The sequence below is a fragment of the Osmerus eperlanus genome, chromosome 10, assembly GCF_963692335.1.
Source record: "Osmerus eperlanus chromosome 10, fOsmEpe2.1, whole genome shotgun sequence".
Classification (NCBI taxonomy): Eukaryota; Metazoa; Chordata; class Actinopteri; order Osmeriformes; family Osmeridae; genus Osmerus; species Osmerus eperlanus.
In genome coordinates this window covers 18,113,677-18,138,475 of record NC_085027.1, presented here as the reverse complement: position 1 = coordinate 18,138,475, position 24,799 = coordinate 18,113,677, and the positions used below count along the sequence as shown (strand labels likewise).

Here is a 24,799-nt window from a genome sequence, read left to right as displayed (position 1 = left end):
AGAGGGAGGCCACAGGACAAGCAATGGAAATGGGAACACTGTTTCTCCAGCTGTGAAAGTGGATGTAGACAAAGAGGTTAGGGTGGGAAAGAGCCTACACATCCCCCAGATCATCACACCTCAGGATCCCCAGCCCAAAACCCTGACTGTGCCTCCTGTCACCCTTTTAAAGCACAGGTAAGGCTCCTCACTTTACTGTCTGAACAGCTTGACTTATCCACACAGTTCAGCTGACAGCACACGTGCTTCGTTATTAATGACTATGAATTCATGATACTGTATACTCTAATGTCTCTGTATTTTATTTCAGTAATTTTACTTTCCTCTTCAGAACTGACATAATTTGCCTTTTGTTTTGTAATGAGCCTGTTCAGTAAAATCTAAATTTTCTTTAATTTTCCCTGTTCAGTTCCCCTCACCATCTCATCCTACTTCCTTATCTCTGCCCTTTAGTGCCTCGCCCACACTTAAACTCCACCCAGAAGAGGCAGGTGCCGCTGGTGAGAACGATGAGATGAAGGACAGTGTTAAGGCCCCGGCCGGCCTGCCCAACCTACTGACGGCAGAAGAAGAGTAAGTGAACACACACACACACAGGTTTGTTTTACTATCCTAGTGAGGATCAACAATTCACTCCCATTCAAAATCTTGCTATCCCTAACCCCTGACCCCTAGCCCATAACAATAAACCTAACTCCAACCTTAACCCTAACAACTTCCGCACAAGGGTAGTTAAACAAGACCACACACACACAAAGGCATAGAGATTGATGGCATGGAAATGATGGCAAAACTGATGAACCCCCACCACTAAACATCTGCCACCGCAGGCTACGCCCAGGGTCTGCAGCCAGTTATACCAGTGCTGTGGTCCATGAGAGACTTGCTGAGCTGCTCAAGCTGTTCAAAGAAAGAACTGAACGGCAAAAGGACAGGCTTGTTGACCCGGATGAGTCAGATGACGAAAGTCCGACAGCCTGTAAGTAACATCAACCTGACCTCTACGCATGACTTAAAACTTAAGATCCTTTTACCTGTGATGCATATTTAGCATGTGTCTGTCACTATGCACTTATTTGAAAATGTCTCCTCCATCTGCCACAGCTCCAGCCAAGGCCCCCCCTCCTCCCCCTCCCCCACCACCTAAGGAGGAGAAGGATGCCCCAGTGGAGGAAAAGGAAGAGAAGGAGGAGCAGTTCTATGACTTCTTTGGATACCCCATTAAAATCCACAAACTGCCCAATATGCCCTCTCTCCCTGGCTGGCTCCGCATGATAGTGGACTATCGCTTCCCCTCCAGCATTGATCCCTATACTGGTCAGTTATCAACTGCACCCAAACTCATCTATATTACCAAATCAAATAATAATAATAACAAGAATAATAAAACTAGAGAGGGTACAATTTCTGGGTGAATTGATTTTTTTTTAAATAACGGATCCCTTTGCAACCGACGCAAGCAAGCAGAGGTTGCAGAGGGGTCCGTTTTTTACTGACATTTTTACAACTGGTATTTCTGTATATTTTATATAAAAATGCATATTTATTATTTATAAAGATTACATAGATTTAAAAGCATACATTTGTTGCTGCTCATTTACAACTCAAAATACTAAGAGTAAAGTGTAGAACGAACAGTTATCTCTGCAAGAGGGAATGGTGATTGGCTATATAGCAGCCTCGTAGACTAGTTGAATCAAAACTAATACATTTGCTAACTGAAAATATGCCTCCAAACACTTAAATAAGCTTGGGGGGGAAATCGCTCATTCAAAAAAAGCTCACTGGTAGCGATCATTGTTAGTAACAACGCAAAATGCGATATAGCCCTGTGTGGAGAAGCTGACCCCGGTAAATTGTACAGCTACTACTAGACTACTGCTGTGTTCGTCTTGGTACTGTAGCGATTGAGTTGCTTGAATTCGATTGAACGTTCCGGTTTAGGCTGAAATTACGTTTTTTCATGAACAGATTGACAAAGTTTAGGTTGTGGCAATGAAGTTCAGGTTAGTAGTCAGATAGTTTCACCCATTGAAAGACTTTTGATTTAAGTAAGGGGAGTGCCGAACATGTTCTGTCACCGTTTGGCTTCCTAAACAGCTGTGGAGCTTTCTAGTGTGTCTTGCGTACAGCGTTTCAGTGAGCTACATTGGTTTGAAACCACAGGTAATGATAATTTCACCAGAAAATCGTTAACTTGTAATGTCATAATAAATCCTACAACAATTTTTTTTTCGTGAGGAATGTTTATTTTAACGATTGTAAACAGATGCATCATAGACCGCTGTAGTATGTGTTGCCCGGGCAAAAGAGGCGAATGTCATGATGCTAATGCTTCAGTGAAATAGTAGACTTCTGTTTCTGAGTACAAGTAGGACAAGTAGATGTACTTCCTTAATAATATCAGCTTATATTGTACATTACACTTCATAATTGTGTTTCATATCACAAAGTTAAATTAGTAAATAGTTATCACCTTGGCCTCTTTGCTTGTGGCGTTTCTGCAGCTGCCTTGCAGTAAAGCTATAGTTAGCCTAGCTATCTCCCAGAAGTTAAGGAGCTGCTAAACTAATGTTCTGCTACAGGTAGTCACGACGTCACGAAAACACGCGACTACCTGTAGCAGAACATTAGTTAGACGTCAGTGACGTCAGTGACTGTGGCTAGCAAGTTAGCCACCGTTAGCTTCACTTTTCGCCACAAAAACGTAATCAACAAATTCAACTTAAACCATGCAACGGAACGTAAATAAAAATACAAGCAACGCAATCGCTACCAAGACAAACCTTTTGACACTGAGGTTGTCTATGTAGTCCAAATATTGAGTGATCCTTAGGGGTGGGAAAATAAATAATAACTAGAGAGGGTACAATTTCTCGGTAAATTTTAGGGTGTGCTTGTTTGCGTCGGTTGCAAATGGGTCAGTTTATTAACTGTAATTGAATATTTAATATAAAAATGCGTACTTATTATTAATGAAGATTGCATAGATTTAAAAGCATACATTTGTTGCTGCTCATTTACAATTCTAAATACTAAAAGTGAAGTGTAGAATGAAACGGTTGTCTTCTGATTTCCCCTGCAAGAGGGAATAGTGATTAGCCTGGCTCTACCCTCCTACGTACTTCCGCTCAATTTTGATTTTGCTTCTGTATTAGGCATAGACTTATATATTAATAGACACAGCTAGATTCTTCTTCCAAGATGGCATCCTCATTCATTTCTATGAGAAGTGCTCAGTGGCGCAAAAGCTTGTTCCTAGCTCCGAAACTCGTGCATGCTTGCAACTAGCTGTACACGTCATACTTTGCGACAACCAGTCGTGAGCTTGTGAGCTGGAGCTAAGGCATTGCAGAAAACTGTCAGAATGTGGTAGGCCCAGAGCCATCTTTTTCTATGGCTCTGCAGTGGTGGTGAAGGAGTTGGCTAAGACGAACGCTAGCAATTGGTTATGGCAGATCACAGTGGCTCTGGGCAGATCCAATCGTTTTAAACTTCAGAGTACCCGCCTTCAAGGAAGTTAACCCGGAATCAGAATGGGTTTTATTTGCCATGAAAGTTTGCACAGACAAGGAATTTGCTTTGGCAGGAAGGTGCAAACATTAAACATATAGGAATCTAAAATGTAAATATGAGGACTAAATATACTAAGGGTACATAACTAGCAATACTAAGTGGAATTAGATTAAAATAAACTATACAATAAAATATAAAATAAAATATAAGTTGCAGTAATTGACAATATAAAAATACAAATATTACAGAAAATACAAATGGTACAAGATTGCATTGTGCAGTGCAAAAAGCAGTGTGTTTTAAGGGCATTGAGTCGTGAAGTCAGTGTGAACCCTTGGCCTTGTTGAAGAGACCAACAGCGGAAGGGAAGAAACTGTTTTTGTGGCATGTGGTATTGGTCCTGATGGACCGCAGCCTTCTGCCAGAGGGGAGTGACTGAAACAGGGATTGACCAGGGTGGGAGGAGTCGGCCACAATCTTCCTCGCTCGCCTCAGGGTCCTCGAGGTGTGCAGGTCCTCGAGGGCAGGCAGATTGCAGCCAATCACCTTCTCAGCAGTGCGGATGATACGCTGCAGCCTGCTCTTGTCCTTGGCAGTGGCAGCAGCGTACCAGATGGTGATGGGGGAGGTGAGGATGGACTCAATGATGGCTGTGTAGAAGTGCACCATCATTGTCTTTGGCAGGTTGAATTTCTTCAGCTGCCGTAGGAAGTACATCCTCTGTTGTGCTTTCTTGGTGAGGGAGCTGATGTTCAGTTCCCACTTCAGGTCCTGGGAGAGGATAGTGCCCAGGGAGTCACACAGGGTGATGGGGGTAAGTGGGGCTGTATTCTTCCTGAAGTCCACAACCGTCTCCACTGTCTTAACCCTTGTGCTGCCTTCGGGTCACATGACCCAAAGGTTCATAACGAACCATCATTGTGTTTACCCAGTTTTACCCAATACAAAAACTAATAAAAATAATTTTCTTTTAACCTTTGCAATGTGGGGGGTCTGAGACAGCCCAACGGTTAAAAGAAAATGCTTCACTTTGTTTTTGTATGAGGTAAATTTGTCGCAATACGACGGTGGGTCACACGGCTGATGGGTCAGAATGACCCGAAGATAACACAAGTGTTAAGAGCATTGAGCTCTAGGTTGTTCTGGCTGCACCAGGTCGGCCGCTTCCCACCTATAATGAGACTCGTCCAGTGGCGGCCAGGACTTTGCAGAGGCCCCCCGCAAAGTCGGAGCTCGAGGCCCCTCCCCTAAATCCACTCAAAATGTATCTCCATCCCATCTTATACATTGCTGTCTACCTTTAAATATAGCCTATATTCACCAATGTGAGAGAAATACAAATTTTTAAAAATAACAAAAGCACAATAGCAGCCTATTTGTGTTGCGTCCTGCGGAAACCTGTCGGATGTCACGGCCGCTCATTGTTGGCTATAAGCCATAAAAGATCGAAAATTGTTTTCTGTCAAAATTGAGATTTTTGATGTTTTCTATAGTTAACACCCTAAACTTCATTGTAATGTACAAAAAGTATAGCTTCTGAAAAACTGTTAATTTCAACGTTTTTTGGACATGTCAGCTAGCAAGATTTCCAAGCCATTTCAAATCAACTGCTCAGTTTGCTTGCTCTTTTGAGTGCTGCAGCAGCCCCAAACAACTGATCAATGAAGACAGGCTGTTAAACTTAAAAAATAACTTGCTGAGAAGTTATTAATGTAGCCTATACTTAAACTGACATTTACATTCACAACGTGATTACGAACAAAAGGATTTCCTTTCCATATTCGCCACTGTCAGGTTGGAATGAAGAGCACAGTCGCAGATGCAGTTTAGAGTTTTTAATGGTTCTGATTTACTTCAATCACGTAAAGTAGTCAGTCATGACCACACACTGGGTCAAATAATAATTGAGGCAAAGGCTAACTTAAAGTCAATCAACACGGTTGGTTCAAGGGTAATCCACAATCAAGGTCAAGGCACAGTCCAGGGTCAAGGTACACAGAGCAGCCAGCACAATCGAAGTTTCCAGGTAGGGCAAGACAAAGGAGAGGTCAGAGACAAGCGGGGTTCAATACCGTGAAACAAAAGAGAGTCCAAGTGAACAGTCCAAATCGTGATCCAAAATCCACAGTCGGGTCAAGCAGGGTCCAGCACAGGTAAAGTTTCCGTAAAAAGTTTCCAAGTGAGGTAACGCCCGTAGCACACAAACCATGAATGAGCACTGACAAACAATTCAGGGTTCCTTTTAACCATGGCCGTTCACTTCCTCACGGCTGAGCCGGCCTTGCTCTGACTCCTTAGTGCCCTCTGCTGTCCTGGAGGGCAAGCTGTGTGTTGAGTCGTGACAGCCACAGAATTAGAATGAAACGGAGTGGAATGCAATTTTCTCGCTTATCACTTTATTGACACAGGTCAACTTTAAAATTATGTAACTTAAGTTGTGATAAAGATATCTGAGTGATTTAAACAGATTTGTATTCAGGATAGTTTGTAGTTTCCAAATATGTATAATACCCAGAAATACCCAAATGTTCACGATGTGAAGGGTTTCCGCAGGCCGCCACACATTTGTCATTGTTCAAAACCAAAGCACTAGCCTTCTGATAGTTCAGCACCAAGGATAGCATCGCCGAAATAACACACAATCAATGGAGGAAAGGAAAACATTTATTCTTGCCAATAAGTAGGCTAAGCAAGTATATTTATTGTTGGTTGCTGGTGAAGACGTGCTGCTGCTAGCTACCTGTGGCTGCGGTAGTGTTTCGTCTGGAGATGTTGATAATATTCCTCTCTGGCTGGTCTAAATAAGTGTGTAATCTTCGGGTGTTTTGCTCGAGTTTGTTCAGACAAGTTTATTGCTGCGCTTTTGAGCACTGCGTTCATATTTTCTTTTACTCATGTCTCTGTAGCTAGCAGCAGCACGTCTTCACCAGCAACCAACAATAATATATATTTGCTTAGCCTACTTATTGGCAAGAATAAATGTTTTCCTTTCCTCCATTGATTGTGTGTTATTTCGGCGATGCTATCCTTGGTCGAGTCAGGTGGCTGAGCGGTGAGGGAGTCGGACTAGTAATCCGAAGGTTGCCAGTTCCTTGTCCTTGGGCAAGGCACTTCACCCTACTTGCCTCGGGGGAATGTCCCTGTACTTACTGTAAGTCGCTCTGGATAAGAGCGTCTGCTAAATGACTAAATGTAAAATGTAAATGTCTCTACCGTCATCTAGCAGAACGTAACCTAATGATTAGCATTTTTTAAATGTGCGCGTTCAATAGGCGTAATGGCCCAAAAGGCACGTAAGATACGCAAAAGCCATTGTTGCCAGTTTCAGGGATTTTGAGACTATTTAGCCTATTTAGATCTGTTACGTTGCCTACGTTACGGAATTCCTTTACCTGGCAGTTGAAACTTGGGGCTCTCAATGAGCGCCCTCAAAGTGTTTTCCTTGTTTTTTTTTATATATATTTTTTTTATATAGGCCTAGTCTGTTTTTTGATATGCAGGGCGGGGCCCTTAGGGCGTGGGGGCCCCCCCACCTTGCGGGGGCTTCCCAGCCGCCACTGGACTCGTCTCCACCAGAGATGAGCCCAATGAGGGTGGTGTCGTCCGCAAACTTCAGAAGTTTGACAGACGGATGACTGGAGGTGCAGCTGTTGGTGTACAGGGAGAAGAGCAGAGGAGAAAGGACGCAGCCCTGGGGTGATCCAGTGCTGATGGACCGGGAGTCAGAGACTTGTGTTCCCAGCTTAACGCACTGCTTCCTGTCAGACAGGAAGTCTGTGATCCACCTGCAGGTGGAATCTGGCACGTTCAGCTGGGAGAGCTTGTCCTGAAGCAGGGCGGGGATGATGGTATTGAAGGCAGAGGCCCTCCACTTCACCCTACAGGTGAAGTGGAGGGCCATGTTAACTGCATCGTCCACAGACCTGTTGGCTCTGTAGGCAAACTGCAGGGGGTCCAGTAGAGGGTTTGTGATGGATTTAAGGTGTGCCAACACCAGGCGCTCGAAAGACTTCATTACCACAGAGGTCAGGGCGACGGGTCTGTCGTCATTATGTCCTGTTGGCCTTGGCTTTTTGGGCACAGGGATGATGTGGAGGACTTGAGACAGGCTGGCACATGGCATGTCTCAAGGGAGGTGTTAAAGATGTAGGTAAACACCGGAGACAGCTGGTCAGCGCAGTGCTTGAGGGTGGCTGGAGAGACAGAGTCTGGCCCAGCTGCTTTGCGGGGATTCTGCCTCTTGAAAATTCTGTTAACTTCACCCTCCTGAATGGAGAGAGTCGTCACTGTAGAGGGGGGGAGGTGGGAGGCCTCCTGGGTGGGAAGGGGTAGTTCAGGACTGTCCAATTGTCTTTCAAATCTGGTGCGTGTTGGTATACAGCAGTCCTCACAGAAGCTGATGTATGATGTCACAGCCTCTGTGAGCTCATCCAGACTATTGGTAGCAGTCGTGAACATGTCCCAGTCAGTGCAGTCCAAGCACGCCCGCAGATCCTCCATAGCTTCACTGGTCCACTGTTTCGATGTCCTCACAGCAGGCTTACAGCGCTTTAGCTTCTGCCTGTATGCAGGAATCAGGTGGACCATGGCGTGGTCGGAGTGACCCAGTGCTGCTCGGGGGACTGCATGGGACGCTTTGCTGATTGTAGAGTAGCAGTGATCCAAGGTGTTTTCTTCTCTGGTAGGGCATTTGATGAATTGTCTGTATTTGGGGAGTTCTTGAGTGAGATTGCCTTTGTTAAAGTCGCCTAGCACAATAACCAAGGAATCGGATTTTCATGCTCCACACTCAGTATCTGGCTGGCGAGCACACGTTGAGCCTCGTTGACGTTAGCCCGCGGAGGCATGTAGACGCCAACCAGAATGAATTATGCAAACTCGCATAGCGAGTTTAAAGATCTACAGTTAATAAAAAATATTCCAGATCAGGAGAACAGTGCTGCAGAATCACTGTCATATCTTCACACCAGCCACTGTTAATGTAAAAACAAATACCACCGCCTTTCGTTTTGTCAGAAAGCACAGGGTCACGATCCGCTCTCAGCAGTTTGAAACCTGCTAGCTGTAGCGCAGAGTCTGGGATCAGTTCACTCAGTCATGTCTCCATAAAGCACAAAACGGAAGATGAATGAAAGTCTCTGTTTTTCCACACCAGTAGCTGAAGTTCATCCAGTTTGTTGCTCAGTGAACGCACATTGGAGAGAAATATCCCCGGTAACGCTGTGCGTGCCCTACGCCGACGGAGTCGCACCAGTGCACCGGCTCGTTTGCCTCTCCTACGACGCTTCGCTGCTAGGACAAAGCCGAGGGTGGCTTTGACTATAATTCCCACTAATTCTGCCGCTGGAAGCAGAAAAGTGGTAAATAAATACACAGGAGTTGTAGTCCTGATGTTTAGAAGTACTTTTCTTGTTAGAGAACCCCGGAAATCTTGGCAGAACACTGAATTAACAGACAAAACGAGACAAAAAAGAGTGCACCTAACGACTGAGGCAGCCTTCATCTGCACCATCTTGGATCCATTCACAACACTTGTGAATGGAGCGATCCCAGACCCTCTGTACAAATTAAATGTACGAGGGTCTGGTTAGGACCAGGCTAAATAGTGATAGCCTCAGTTGAAAAGTTGCGCACCCCTGGCTCCCGCTCGCATCGGCGTCTGGCGCTGGTCACCCGGCCCCGTTTATGACTCGCTCCGTAGTGTCTCGTTCCCCGCTCGGCCACACTCAACCTCCTCTTTTCTGGTCCACACACAGTCTCCCGCTCTTCCTCACGCTCTCTCTTCATATACACCCTCCTCAATCACCCCCAGGTGTGCCAATCAGTGCTTAATCAAAAGCACCAATTGTCTTTGCTGGGCTGATAGACTCCATTTATCACAGTAACATATGTAGGCTTAATTTAGCTTGCTTTGCCGAGCTAGAACAATGACGGAGCCAGATATTCAAGTTTACAGTTTCTTTAATCCGACACAAAACTTAAGCATTCAAACTAAAAACACAAAGCAAAAAGAGCAACGTATAGGCCCTGCACGTATAATACTACAGTACTAATAGTATTGATTTTCGTAAAGTTCACATGTATCTGCTTCTTGATCAGACTTGTACCACATTCTGACAGTTTTCTGCAATGCTTTAGCTCCAGCTCACAAGTATGACGTGTACAGATAGTTGCAAGCATGCACGAGTTTCGGAGCTAGGAACAAGCTTCTGCGCAAGACCGGACGAGTCAGTCTGGAAAGATGGCGCGGTCCATTTTGCGCTCTCGCTTGCCTCACTGCGCCACTGAGCACTTTTCATAGAAATGAATGGGGACGCCATCTTGGAAGAAAAATCTATTATAAAATCTATTTATAATACATAAAATCTATTATGAAGTCTATTAATATATAAGTCTAAGTTTTTTTCACATGCTGTTGCAACAACTACTGACGTTAGAAAAACTACAACACCACACCGGATCTAGCTAGACCGGAAACAAAACAACAGGCACGCCGCACACACTTGTTTGGGCTTGCAAGCCGGCTAAAGACTAGTAGACTAACGTTACGTTTTGAGTGGATGGCAAGCGCGAGACGCCGAAATGGATGCCAATAACATTCTGAATAGAAAGTTTACTTTTAAAAAGTTGCCAAATGGTTCCATTGACAAGACCAAAGTGATCTGTGTGTTTTGTCATTGTGAACTGAGCTATCATCGCAGCATGTCTAGTCTGAAATACCACTTGATGGCCAAGCACACAGCTGATGCAAATTCTCCGCCCCCTCGTCAAAGCCAGGCAATTGCAATGTTGTTTTCAATTTAAAAAAAAACATTTGCACCAAGCAATACGATCCACTTTTCCATGTTGATAAGACCATTAAAATGAGAAAAAATTATTGGACAAAAAGAAATCAAGGGACATTTAGAATAGATAAAAATGTGCGATTAATTGCAATTAATCGCGAGTTAACTATGCCATTAATGCGATTAATCGCGATTAAATATTTTTATCGTTTGACAGCACTAAATTCAACACATCTGTATTTTTGCGGTTGAGTCTGTTTGTCATGTCTCTCTCATGTCCCTGTAGACCTGATATACGTGATGTGGCTGTTCTTGGTGATGCTGGCATGGAACTGGAACGTGTGGCTGATCCCAGTCCGCTGGGCGTTCCCATACCAGACCTCGGAGAACATATACTGGTGGCTGCTGATAGACTACACCTGTGACTTCATTTACATTCTTGACATTGTTGTCTTCCAGCCTAGATTACAGTTTGTACGTGGAGGAGATATTGTGGTGAGAGAATACTATAATAACACACACACAGACACATATACACACACACACACCCCATTAGGCCCATGTGAATACATGGGTGAATTAGCAAGACAAAAGCTCTATACTAATGGAACCATTTTTCCTTTAAGTGTGAAAAAAAGGACATGAGAGAAAATTACATGACAACTGAAAGATTTAAGGTAAAGTCATGATTTAATTTATTCATACTCGATTTCATTGATTCAAATGTATATGAGATGTATATACAATGGCTACACTGTTTATGTTTGTGACTGGACAGTCTATTCAGGGGTATGGAAGCCCATTTCCGCCAGTAAAAAAAGAAGAAGATGACAAATTAAGTCATAATTATGAGATACTAAATCGAAATTATGAGATACTAAGTCATAATTATGAGATACTAAGTCAAAATTATGAGATACTAAGTCATAATTATGAGATACTAAGTCATAATTGTGAGATACTAAGTCGAAATTATGAAATACTAAGTCATAATTATGAGATACCGCCTGCTTCGCTGTAGTGGACACGCAGGGTTACGGTGCGTGTCCACTACAGCGGAGCGGGCGGCGCGGGGCGTCGGCTTCCAATTCATTTTCAATGAAACCGGGCGTTGACGCTCGCGTAGGGCATTGTGGGAAGGCGAGCGGAGCGTTGCAAGTTGGTGTTATGTATGCAGGTGTATTAATAAAGTAGTATTGTACTAAACTAAACTGTAATCATTAACTAGTAGTTCAGCAGCAATGCACGGACACGTCATTCCTTATTTCTTCCTTCTTCTCAATTCGAATCATCTTCTTTGATACTCAAACATCTTACATTCAACGCGTAGCTTCTAATTCATTTAATTGGAAGCCGACGCCGACGCGCCGCCCGCTCCGGACTGCTCCACACCGGACTGCCGTTATGCAATTACACTGACTGATTACCATACTAAATGGCCCAAGGTTGCTTTCACGTCCTCTGCTACTACAGCCAACATTGTCACTTTTCTTGCTTCAGTATTCAGCAGATTGGGTAATCCAAGAACCATTGTATCAGACAATGGGCCCCAATTCCTGTCTTCGGAGTTTGATGCATTCTTAAAAGATTGTGACATTGGCTCCCGGCGTGGAGAACACTTTACATCTTTCAAAGAAGGGGACAGAGTGCATGTTCGGAAGCCTTTCCATGTTCCAAAGGCTCACTCATGCTACACCAAGCCGCTGGTGATAAGAGAGCAAGTTGGCCCTAGCACTTTCCTCTTATCTGACGGTAGGAAATGGCATTCCTCACGACTTGCTAGATACCAGCCCCTGTCTCGCCAGAGACACTTACATGCTCTACACCAGCTGCTGTGAGTGACAACTACACAGTCCCTGAGCCTGACCAACGCACGGGGGCGTGTGAGACAAGTTAATATAGAGTTGTAGTTCTCTAAGGTCACTGTTGTAGTTGGGTTCGTGCAGACTTGGGTTCATGTACTCACAATATCAATCAAAATACCACTTTTACACAACATTTGTGTATAAATACACAATATTTTACGAGTGCAAGATTACAGTAGACTATGTTTCGCCACCGGTCACTCAACCAGTCGTGTGTTGGCTGGGCTAGCGAGCTAGCAGTGGCACAGAACAATCACGTAATGTGACAAGACTGAATTTAAAAGTATAAAAACACACCAGGGACACTGACAATATCGGCAACCCTGCACCATGCATTATTATTTTAATGTAATCTTTAAATTCAGGCTCGTCACATTATGTAACTTTATTCTGAACAGGAACGCCCGGCTTCATTGAAAATGAATTGGAAGCCGCGCCGACGCACTGCCCGCTCCGCTGTAGTGGACACGCACTGTTAGTATCTCATAATTTCAACTTAGTATCTCATAAAATGACTTACGTATCTCATAATTTCGATTTACTAAATCATAATTATGAGATACTATCTCATAATTTCGATTTAGTATTTCATAATTATGACTTAAATTGTCATCTTTCATAAGTTCATCACAGAAGAATGTGTTGTTAACTACCCATCCAAATTCGAATGGAAAAAAACACAGACAAGTATGTTAAATTAGGCTTTGAAATTGTGAGAAAATCAGCAGTCTTCTCTGCTTGAGACTGGGGGGGCGTGTCGCCTGAAGGAGCTGAATCTCCGGCCCCACATTTATATTTTTATATCAATATATTGGGGGGGGGACATTCTGACCAGATTTGAATATTGGGGGGGATGAGTCCCCCCAATATGTATTATTATTACGGCCTTGCTGTGACGTAGATCAGTCGGGTTTTGGCTCCGCCTAGACAAAACCTGAGCTGAAAATGGAAGAGAAACTGTTCAACGGTCTAACTTTTCGCGCTTTGCACATGCTTTCAGGAACTAATTTCACACGTATGTACTGAGAAGCAAATCATGGAATTTGCTTTACAGGATCTTTAACTTCCTTAAAGGCGGGTACTCTGTTGAAGTTTAAAACGATTGGATCTTCCCAGAGCCACTCTGATCTGCCAAAACCAATCGCTAGCGTTCGCCTTAGCCAACTCCTTCACCACTACTGTAACGGAGCTAGCTGCCGTAGCTGGAAAATCTAACTTTTCCCGAACCCCGTGGGGAGGAGGGCCACAACCACATGGCCACCAACAAAACTCAGCAAGGATTGTTCTTGCTCCGGCTTTAACTTTTGGATATTCGGCAGCGTTGCCACCACGGACCGAATAGCTTCGCTCGCATCTTTCTCCACTGCCATTACTGAACTACAACTCAAACTAGCACACAACATCAACGTCCTCGTTCTCACCCACTCCCTCTGTTTGCTGATTGGACCTACAAAAAGTTTATATTCCCAGACCTAGTACAGAAGCAAAATGAAAATTTAACGTAGGAGGGCAGAGCCAGGCTAGTGTAGGCCTACTTAGGGTAGAAGAATAAAGGCTAATCTTGAAAAAGATTTACTGGAACACCAGTCACAGGAGGGTGCATGGTCACAGCAGGGGCGTAGCCACGGGTAGGCCTGGGTAGGCACAGGCCTACCCAATTTGTTCTAAGGCCTACCCAAAAACGAAAATATCTCCCAAAAATTATGCACCGGGTGCATAGTAAATAAGTAAAACAAAACTGAAAAGATCCATATTTTTCTAGGCCTACCCAAAAATATTATTCTGGCTACACCCCTGGGTGTCAGGTGATGTATATCGTAGGAACAATAGTCTGACCTAGTGAAACGGGCAAAACTAGCCTGGCTAATGGAGGTCGCTTTCTCAGGCAAATGACGAATGAAACATAATCGGTTAAAGAAATCCAAGATTCTGGCTATCTTCGGCAGGCTCGTATCTACAAAAAGCAGTCCTCCCTGACGTTTTTGGTGTAGAATCGAGTGAAATCCAACATTGTGAACACTGCTATGAGCGCCCGAATGACTGAGGCTAACGTCAACTTCACCGAAACACAGAGGAAAAAAGATAGCAATTAGCATCAATTGGTTAAATAGATGTAATGCGTGGCACTGCACTTAACGTTAAGTAACGTGGCATTTTATTATGTTTGAGGTATAAAGGCCGAATTATACTTCTCCGACTCCGTTACGGACAGACGGACGGACGGAGTCGGACGGATTGGTTGAATTTATAGTACTCCGAAGGCTGTGGGTGCTGAGAACAATTCACTGCCAGAAGAGTAGGTGGCGCAACGGTTTTTTGTAAGTCGTCGTCGAGTGTTTATTTACCTAGGTTATCGAGAAGTTGGAGCAAATTTACAAATTAGCCGTTTCATCAATAAAATACGCAAATTCAGCAACTACACTGCCCATTTCTCGTCACATTTTAATTCAGATGCTGATTTACATGTACTGTTTAGCTGAAATATGAATTGTAAAAACGTACAGCAATGGCGGTCAAAGGATTCTGTTCGTCCTGTTTATCACGGCAACCCCGCCCCTGACGCAAGCAGTTCTTAATACGGACCAATCACAGCCAAGGGGTATCCGTAAAATGACGGACAGACAGACGGATAGTCAGGAAAATCAGGAGGCGCACGTAGAGCTCTCCGAGGGGCTCGGAGAGGGCACGGAGAGGGAATTCCTCGTCGGAGAGGGCGTTCCCTGTGTCCGTCTCCGTAAAAACGGAGAAGTATAAATCGGCCTTAACTTGTCCAGTGGGGCAAGTACATTTCTCTTCCACTTGCCCTACAAAAAACCCTACTTGTCCCGGACAAGCGGATGAGATGTGTCGAGCCCTGAGATGTGTTTATACTCATTGGAAGAACATGAAGGGAAGGGAAACAAGGTCTACAGAAGGTTTACAGAAGATTTACGACTCCAACTATTATTATGCTATCCATTATAACAATAGTAGGGGAATTAGCCTTTAGTCTTTTGGTATAGAATGAAATACCAGTCCGGGGTTCCTCTTTTGGCTGTTGTTGCAGCCAACTGCACAACATATTGCAGGCATGACTGAGACCCAGACCCCCACCCCTCGCCCCTCGGCTTGAAGCAACGGCCCCGGTGGATGTAGGTGGTATTGCATTTCCGGTTAGGCACCCGGCTCGTCTGGTCGTTTTTATTCTATTAACTCCAGTCAACATTTACAAAACTATCTCCCCCAATAATTTTTGTTCGATTCTCGAACCTGGCTCATACTACTAGCTTATTCATGGAATAATTTTTCTAAGTTTGAAACCAATCCGAAATGGGTAAACTAGCACCCCATTTATTTGCTTACGTCAATAAAAGTTGCCTGCAAATGTGCTTGCGGATACGAACAGGGCATGGGCACAAAAGTGCACATTGGGCGATTACCGATTTACCTGGAGCTGAATGAGCCATAGAGGTCCGTGTACTTTGCGGCCAATAGATTTTTGTTTAGAAATAAGAAAACCAAAATCGGGAAACGAGCTGAGCTGTTTCCCGACTACCATTTAGAAATAGGAAAACAAAAAACAAAAAAATGACCCATTTTCCGTTTTCTGTTTTGATAATAGAAAACGTAAAAAGACCCGTTATCTGATTTTCTTTGATGTGCTTAAACATGGAAATCGGGAATTAAAATAATGTGTGGAAATCTTCTTTCTCAATTTTGCATAGATTTTTGTGTTATGACCCGGAAATTGCTCCCACGAGCTTGACAGTCACATATGCAGGATGTCATCAGAGGGCGCATAGCAGAGCAGATGAACGATAAAATTGCTCGCAGAGCAATCAAGCCTGAATGTAAAATTTGATTACATCGGACTGAAGCATTGTTCCAGAGTCTCATCAGCCACCTCACAAAATAAAGAAGGTTCTACACCAAATATGAATATTTTTCTAAGAAAGTCAGCGACCGGATATATTTTAGAAATTATTTTAAATCTCTTTGACTTTTGGGGAAATGAGCCATTTAATGAATTTTTTTTTTATTTTTTTATGGACAATGCAACCATATTCAGAACCTGTACACACAATCCTCTGTTATCAAAAAAATATTTAGATTTAAAAGCATCACTAATATATGTATTATCACATTTACTGTCAAATAAAGTACAATCATTAATAAAAACATTTGGTAAAGTTGGTAAGGGTCTTATTCATACATACAATAATGTGCTTTGAACTAACTGTAATAATGGTATCGGTATTGCTTTACAGATCTTGTTGTTTTCTCTATAAGTACAGTTTAAATTATATTTGTCGAAGAAAGCTTTATATTCCAAAAGATTACCAGACATCATTCACAAACACAATGCCCTTTTCATACCAATCAAATTTAAACAATGATTTCCTATTGATTACAATGACCCTAGCGTCAGGCTCAAATCTTTTAAGATAGAACCTTTTTGGCTCGAAGTTGATAGGCTCGAAATGTTTAAGCTTGAATTTTTTGGGTGGCTCGAATTTGAGCAACCTGAATTTCCGAGTCTTGAATTTTGGGGTCAGATTTTTTTTTTCTTCATTGAAATATATATTCATATGTGAATTCGGTGTTGTTTAAATTAAATAAACGGAAAATGGGTAGTTTTCCGTTTTTTGTTTTCCTATTTCTAAATGGTAGTTGAGAAACAGCTTGTTTCCCGATTTTGGTTTTCTTATTTCAAAACTAAAATCCATTGGCCGCAACGTACACGGACCCATAGACTTATGTTGAATGAGCACAGGGAGAGTTGCCTGCCCTGTTGTAGCAAATGGTTGTCACACATACATGAAATGTTGTTAATATAGTTTATTCCCGTTATTTTAAAACAGGTTTGATTTTTCTGTCATGAACATTTTTACGTTCATGACATTATGGCAAATATTATATTATGTTAAGACGTGAGCATAGATTGTTGACATGTCTATCTGGAGCAAAGACGAAGATTAATACTTGATGACCACAATAGGAAATGATATATATTTAAATAATATTAGTCTTGCCCTCAGAAGCTTTTGTTAAACACACCCATTATTCTTAGCTCACACGATCGCGACCATAAAGTCTATGCTCGCGACTGGTTGTCACAAAGTATGACGTGTACAGCTAGTTGCAAGCGTGCACGAGTCTCGGAGCTAGGAAAAAGGCGAGCCACTGTTCTACGCTAGACCGGCAGAGCCGGAACTGGAAAGATGGCGCGGTCCATTTTGCGCTCTCGCTTGCCTCACTGCGCCACTGAGCACTTTTCATAGAAATGAATGGGGACACCATCTTGGAAGACAAAAGTAGCTGTGTCTACTAATATATAAGTCTATGCTGAGACCAAGTTGGTCGGTAAGATGGCGGCGCAAAGCTACAGTGACGTCATGTGAATCAAATGATTAGGCGATCTTACAGCATTGTAGCCTGACGTTGTCATACTCATAATTCTAGTCAGAATATGAGTCTGAAACCGCTCCGTTGGGCTGTGAGAATGGGGTGTGTTTCAACTGAACCCTGAAAAAAAAAGCCAAGCAACGTAGTATGTCAACTTTGACCGAATCACATAAGAAGGACGGCGAAAACATATTTTCCATCGACAAATGCCTTGATCGCGTTTCTGTGTCCCTCTTTCAAAATTAATGCGCTGTCGATGTCTTCTAAAACAGAATTGATGGTAGAATGTACACATCTCAGCTCTCCAGAGGCAGCCATGTTTGTTGAAAACGAATTCAACCCAAGCGCTCTTTGGTGACGTGGTTGATTACATTACTGTTGATCATCTGTCCATCATCGTATAAAGCCCGCCCTGACAATTTGATTGGTCCGAACAGCTCCTGTTTCCCCAACCGAGCGATCCCAGACCCAACTTCCCGACCACATTTTTTTGTGGGCGGGGTTAAGTTGGGCTGCATTGTGTAACGCACTTTGGTTGTGGATAGTATGTCCAGAAATAAAGCCAAGTCACTCATTTAGTGGCAAAATCCATTGTTATGTCTACAAAATTATTTTAGATATAGTATAAGTTTAGCTACCTTGCAAATACTGAGGATAGCCTACTGTAGCAGACCTTTCTATGTTCAACGGACAAAGGTGTTTTGTCCCTCTGGAGTTGACGTAGGCATGATGCTTACGTGAAGTCACTGAGGGCTGTTCGAATGGCGATGTCAAGAAGATATTGATGGGAAGTTCGGATCATTTTACTGACTCGGTTCTTTGAATCTCGTTCAGTAAAATGAACGTATCTTTTTTTGAGTCATTCGTTCATTTCAACGGGGGGGGGGGCTCGTACCCTGCAGATGAACGTAGCGTTCACCTCCCAACCGTGTCTTCGGATCAATGTTTCGTTCTTCTGACAACCGAGTCTTCGGATCAATGTTTCGTTCTTCTGACAACCGAGTCTTCGGATCAGTAGGTGCGTTCGACATGGACTGACTTCATGCAGCCGGCTGCAGGCGGCTGCAGGTGGCTGACTTGAAACAGTGAATTCTGGTTAGACTTTTGTTCCGACTTGAGACGGCGCCGAGGCTAGGTCACTGTGACGTAGCCATCAAAGTACTGTGAGATCGATTCGAGAACTGCGGCTGTGTAGCCGAGCGCATTTTCTCAAGAGCAACTGCACGGGTTCAAATGACGACACAGCTATTTCACGATTGGCCAACAACAACTTTGACGCGTGTTTTGTAATTATTCTGACACCTTCAGTTTCGCTAATGCTCTAATCTGGACCAAACTGTTTAATTGAAAAAATAAATTGTTGAAGAAAGGGTTTTAGTACGCCTCTTCACTAACGGAAAGACAAAATGTAATTATAAAGTAAAGTAAGCAAACAGTGCTTGATCGGCCATGACTGATGTCAATGCAGCAAACCATGAAAAGCTGGAATGTCCGACTTCACTGAGCCGTTTTTAACTCCTCCCCGACTGCAAGCGGCTACTCCCACCGGTCGTTTCATGCAGCCGCAGTCAATGTCGAACGCACCTATTGTTTTGTTCTTCTGCCAACCAAGTCTTCGGATCAATGATTCGTTCATCTGCCGGGTATGAGTCTTTGGATCATTTTTCACGTGACCTGCATAAGCTCAGTACTGGTAGCTAGAGGAAACAGAAATGATTAGTTCATTTTGACTGGGTCTTCGGCTACGAGTCTTTGGATCATTTTTCACGTGACCTGCATAGGCTCAGAAGAGGAAACAGAAAGTATTTGTTTACCTGATTCACTTTCGCGTGACTAGGTTTAGTAAGACGTGATTATATTAGTTCACAAGTGATAGGTTTTGTTATTTTAACTTTGTTTTTCTCGGCCACGAGAAAATGAACAAATCGCTCTCTGAGACTACTCGTTACTCCCGAGTCTTACTAATGATTCGTTCAAAATGAACGACACATCACAAGAATAGCAGTGGGAAAATACAAGTTGTGAAAAGAGAGCGCGTCCGTGTCTTATTGTCCACGCGACCATATCAAATTAGACGTCCAGTGGGGCAAGTAAATTTCTCTTCCAGTTGCCCTACAAAAAAATCCACTTGTCCCGGACAAGCGGAAGCCTTACTGTAATGTCGCGCCCTGAATTGTTTTGTGTATTGTATAAACATTACAAACATTTTATTTATAGTTAATGTTTGTTAGCAATTACATCCAATGAATTTATATTATCAACGTTCAATGACTAGCGAAAATGTGGTCGACAATAAAATATTCAAAACACTTTTCTTTATTTAATATTTAAACGTTACTTTTAACACGAGGGAATGTGAATAAAAAGTGACTGCTAGGTTCAGTCTGCAGTATTTATACATAGAAATGTAAATTAAACATTATCGAAGAGTTGAGGCGTAAGTGTGGCTCACAAACTTCTTTTGATCTCTAAAGCCAACACTAGCTAATTTCACGGCAGCCTGGAAATGGCAGAGCGAGTGAAACAACATCTGTATTAGTCATGGGTCGTTCGCGAATGAGCCGGCTCTAAGAGCCAGCTCTTGTAGGTGAACGTCGGGAGCTGGCTGCATATCTGAAGAGCCGACTCTATTCTTAATACAATTTTTATTTTTTATTAAATGATTATGAAATAATGAATTTTAATTGTATTTAAAATAATTGACTAATTCATAGAACAACAAAAAAATACTTGTAGGCCTAAAGGCGCACACTATCATCCTCACATTCTGTTCCTGTCAATCATACACGCGGTGTCAACCAATTATACTGCATGAGGGAGGGCCGAGCCAACTCACACACACTCAGTAGACGAGTAGTCGAAACTCGGAGGAGAGCCATAACAAATCAATGCATTTTTAAAGACATTGTGGTTAAGGTAGAGTATGATTTCATTTACTAATTTAATTCAAATAGTTTTTACACCTATCATAGTCAAATTCATAGTTAAAACATGTATTTTTTAAAGAGCCGTTTGAGAGCCAAAAGAGCCGTCTCTTTTCAGTGAGCTGAGCCAAACGAGCCGGCTCACGAACAAGAGCCGGAATGCCCATCACAAATCTGTATTAATTGGTTCCGCCTTTATTTACATGGGCGGTGTAATTCTCCCTTTCACGCACATGGCTAAAATTCGAATGCGGTTTTGTGAAATCGATTGAATAGGGTTATAAGAGTGTTATAAACCCCTTAAGTGTTTCTGTTTTGTTCTTAAAACGGGCCATAAGCCGCTTCAAAATATAAGCCGCACAACCACAAGAAAACTGGAAAAATCGGGGTACAAGTTTTCACTAAAGCCGCTCCCTGGAATACCCCCCAGATATCAGATACTGATAATATTTTGCATGTTGCTTTAGATGGACATAATCAGTCTGTTACCTCTGGAGATATTTTACATAAAAACTGGAGTCAACTCGCTGCTGAGATTTCCACGCTTATTAAAGGTAATTAGTAACACACACACACACACACATAATGGTATTTTTTTCTATCTTGCTTTTTCATCTTCTATTTAGAATAATATACATTTCATTTTGTTCTAGTACATGGCGTTCTTTGAATTTAACGACCGCCTGGAAGCAGTGATGAGTAAAGCCTACATCTACAGGTAACTACCCTTTCAGAAGTTCACAGTGGTCTTAAACCTAATGCCTGCATGTCACACTGTATAGTATGCATGTGTACTCACCAGCATGGGGCGCCGTTGCTCACAGTGAATGTCTCTTCCAGGGTGATCCGTACCACTGCTTACCTACTCTATTCTCTGCATATTAATGCCTGTCTGTTTTACTGGGGATCGGACTACGAAGGATTGGGCTCCACCAAATGGGTGTATGATGGCAAAGGGAACAGGTCAGGATACTAAACCAATCAAAATCTTAGAACTAACATTCAGTGGATTTTATGTAATCATTGGCAGCACATACAGTACTGAAATGCTCAGTGTGTGTGTGTGTGTGTGTGTGTGTTTTACAGTTATATACGCTGCTACTACTTTGCTGTGAAGACCCTGATCACTATTGGTGGTCTGCCAGACCCTACCACAGTCTTTGAAATCTGCTTCCAGTTACTCAACTACTTTGTTGGTGTCTTCGCATTCTCTATTATGATCGGTCAGGTCAGTGGCACCTTAATCTTATTTTATTCATATTTCAGTTTTTTATATCAAATACATTTTTTTGTTTTTACTTTATTTAAGCAAGTTATTTTAATTAATAGTAAAAGCACTTGTTTCCACTTAGATTTATGTGTGTTGTACGTGTGCTTGTACGCCAAATTATAATGTGTTAACATTCAAAACATACAGTACAGTAATATACCCAACATACAAACATTCTTAATGAAGTTTTCAGATCAATATCATACTGTTGGGACTAGAACTTGGTCCCAGGTGCTGGCCCATGATGTGACTTTTGGGATGGTGGTTCTGTTGTTCTGTGGTTCTGTAGATGAGAGATGTAGTGGGAGCTGCCACAGCAGGGGAGAACTACTACCGGTCCTGCATGGACAGCACCACCAAGTACATGACCTCCTACCGCATCCCCAAAGAAGTCCAGAACCGGGTGAAGACCTGGTATGACTACACCTGGAAGATCCAAGGCATGCTAGGTAAGAGATACTAGTTGGTTGTTAAACTTTTTTTCAATGAGCATTACATTGTAGTCAGCTTTGCAGCATTATCTGTTCTGCATGGTGTTATCATGCTTTATAATGTGTACAGATGAGCAAGAGCTGTTGATCCAGCTGCCTGACAAAATGCGTCTGGACATTGCAGTGGATGTCAACTACAGCATTGTCAGTAAAGTGGCCCTGTTTCAGGTCAGGCTCAAGGAATGGACAAAAGCAAAGCAGTACAACAATGACTAACTGAACAAAGTTACTGTCATGGGAATATTTATTTTTGGTATTTATTTCTCTCAAAACTCAATTACAGGGCTGTGACAGACAGATGATATTTGACATGCTGAAAAGACTGAAGTCTGTTGTTTACCTGCCAGGCGACTTTGTCTGTAAAAAGGTATGATATGCATATGTTGCGTGTCTGTGTGTGTTAGATGATTTTCTGTCAGAGGAGGGGCCAAGGAAAGCACCACAATGAAAAGAGTTGACTTCGTTTATTAGGTCGAGCTGCTCGGATCACGTCACCACGACAGGCATAGTGGTTTGCATGAGTGAGAAACATGTCTCTCAGAAGTCCTTTATATATGATTGGACTGTACAAATATAGTAACCACCAAAACATGCCCTTATACGGTACACATTCCACAACTTAATGCACAGAAGAAACAATACACAGGTGATGCGGACATAACTCATTGCTTGTACTATTCTCTGCATCTTGCTCTTAACCTAAGTTGATCCATGATCCATATCCTGATCCATATGTGTATTGTCCAAGGCCTGCTACGTGACCTCTTGACCACAGCAAGAGACAACCTCACATATGTATAGAAAATCTGCATATCAGTGTGTGAATGTACTGTGGCAAAAAGGTATGATACATATACTGTATGTTTGTGTGTCTGTATGTATGTGAGTGTACTGTGACAGCCCAGGAGAGTCAGAGATTAAACTGACAATAAAACAATTCAAAAGGAGGCAGAAGTGCAGTACTAAAAATAAAAAAGTTATTTACATTTACATGTATTCATTTAGCAGACGCTTTTATCCATAGCGACTTCCAAGAAAGAGCTTTACAAAAGTGCATAGGTCACTGATCATAACAACGAGATAGCCGCAAACATTGCGGGTAGCCAAAACATGAAGCATACATTGTGAAAAAAAAAAAAAATGCCAAAGGGAAGAACCATAAGAGCATGTAGTTAAACAAGTTACAATTAAACAACATGACCCATTCATCCATCCATGAACCTCAAAAAGTGTACCTGTAGAAAAGCAAGCAACAGTAAAATATTTCACAGCGAGTACAAGAATTTAAAATCAGTTACAACTAACCAACAAGAGCAACAAGTCTCTCAATAAGAGACATTGTGATCCTGGAGGAAACTAACATCAGGTCCAGCAGATCATTCCTAAGTACCGCTGTACTCCCGGAACAAGTGCGTCTTAAGTTTATTTATTTAAACTGAACACCAAAACGTATTTTATATATAAATATATAAATACTCTTGCACAACTAAAGTCATTAATCCTGGCCCAATAAATCTCTTCAAAAGTGTTGACTTTTGAAGAAATGTGTAACGTATGAATGCCGTCAAGGTACTAGGATGTATAACAGGTAGGGTTTGGGTCTGAAGTACCCTCATACAGATAGTATTGTAGGTTATCTTATTGTAGGTTATCATATTCTCTATAGTATAATATTCTATCTGCATGAGGAAATGTAAACACTGTGGCTGTTTTGTGCATGTTGTTCGAAGTTGTAACAACAATTCTGGACTGCAGAGTTTTTTGCAGAATCGTTAAAGATTCAACAAAAAGTTAAAGAACAATGGTTTGCTTCCCAATTTGCTGGATAATAGCTATTATCCTGTTATCCTAGGGTGCTGTCTCATCTTGAAACCTCCAGCCCTCTGGAGCTGCCATGGTCCTGCTCTTCCAGCTCCCTGCTAGCACAAGGGTTGCAACAGTAAACAGTATGTGTGTGTGTAACTCTCAGCCCTGTCTTGTGTGTCAGGGGGAGATCGGCAGAGAGATGTACATAATCAAGCAAGGGGAGGTACAGGTGGTTGGAGGGCCTGATGGGACCACTGTGTTTGTGACGCTCAGGGCTGGCTCTGTGTTTGGAGAGATCAGGTAACGTCTTAATACACCAATGTTTCTAAACCTATTTAATAAAAAATACAAACAACTGGGTTCTTGCATTGCATGCTGTTGTAACATGTGTTCTTTCATTGGATAGCTTGCTGGCTGGGGGTGGAGGGAATAGACGTACAGCAAACGTGAAGGCTCATGGATTTGCAAATCTCTTCATTCTGGACAAGAAAGACTTGGCAGATATCCTTGTGCACTACCCGGAGTCCCAGAAAATCCTCCGCAAGAAGGCCAAGTGAGGGGGAGCCATCCTCCCTAACCCTGCCTTGCTGGGCTTGGCCATTGGAGAGGGTTGGGGGTGGGTGGGAACCATGGCTGTGCTAGTGGGGCTGGGGGCTGGACATGGATACAGACATACACAATGAACATACAAACTACATTCACAATACTGCCTCGATAGCGCTTTTTATCATAGGCCCAAGCTGCTGGTCCTCCACAA

At 42.6% G+C, this 24,799-nt stretch overlaps 1 protein-coding gene across 11 annotated transcripts in view; it reads left to right on the top strand.

Annotated features, from left to right (window-relative positions):
• LOC134028388 (cyclic nucleotide-gated cation channel beta-3-like) overlaps positions 1-24,766 on the top strand; it is a 39,340-nt gene extending 14,574 nt beyond the window's left edge. For 4 of the 11 annotated variants that reach the window (XM_062471882.1, XM_062471885.1, XM_062471880.1 and 1 more), the window contains 15 exons: positions 3-177; positions 454-573; positions 831-979; positions 1,105-1,317; positions 10,588-10,796; positions 10,928-10,978; positions 20,943-21,029; positions 21,129-21,193; positions 21,316-21,438; positions 21,562-21,703; positions 22,035-22,194; positions 22,307-22,404; positions 22,520-22,603; positions 24,224-24,342; positions 24,449-24,765. In XM_062471882.1, the coding sequence (XP_062327866.1) occupies positions 3-177; positions 454-573; positions 831-979; positions 1,105-1,317; positions 10,588-10,796; positions 10,928-10,978; positions 20,943-21,029; positions 21,129-21,193; positions 21,316-21,438; positions 21,562-21,703; positions 22,035-22,194; positions 22,307-22,404; positions 22,520-22,603; positions 24,224-24,342; positions 24,449-24,599 (1,946 nt within the window). In that variant the 3' untranslated portion in view covers positions 24,600-24,765. Of the gene's footprint in view, positions 1-2; positions 178-453; positions 574-830; positions 980-1,104; positions 1,318-10,587; positions 10,797-10,927; positions 10,979-20,942; positions 21,030-21,128; positions 21,194-21,315; positions 21,439-21,561; positions 21,704-22,034; positions 22,195-22,306; positions 22,405-22,519; positions 22,604-24,223; positions 24,343-24,448 lie in introns of those variants that run through there. The other 7 variants (XM_062471887.1, XM_062471883.1, XM_062471890.1 and 4 more) reach the window with 5 other exon arrangements.
• Positions 24,767-24,799: the final 33 nt, after the last annotated feature.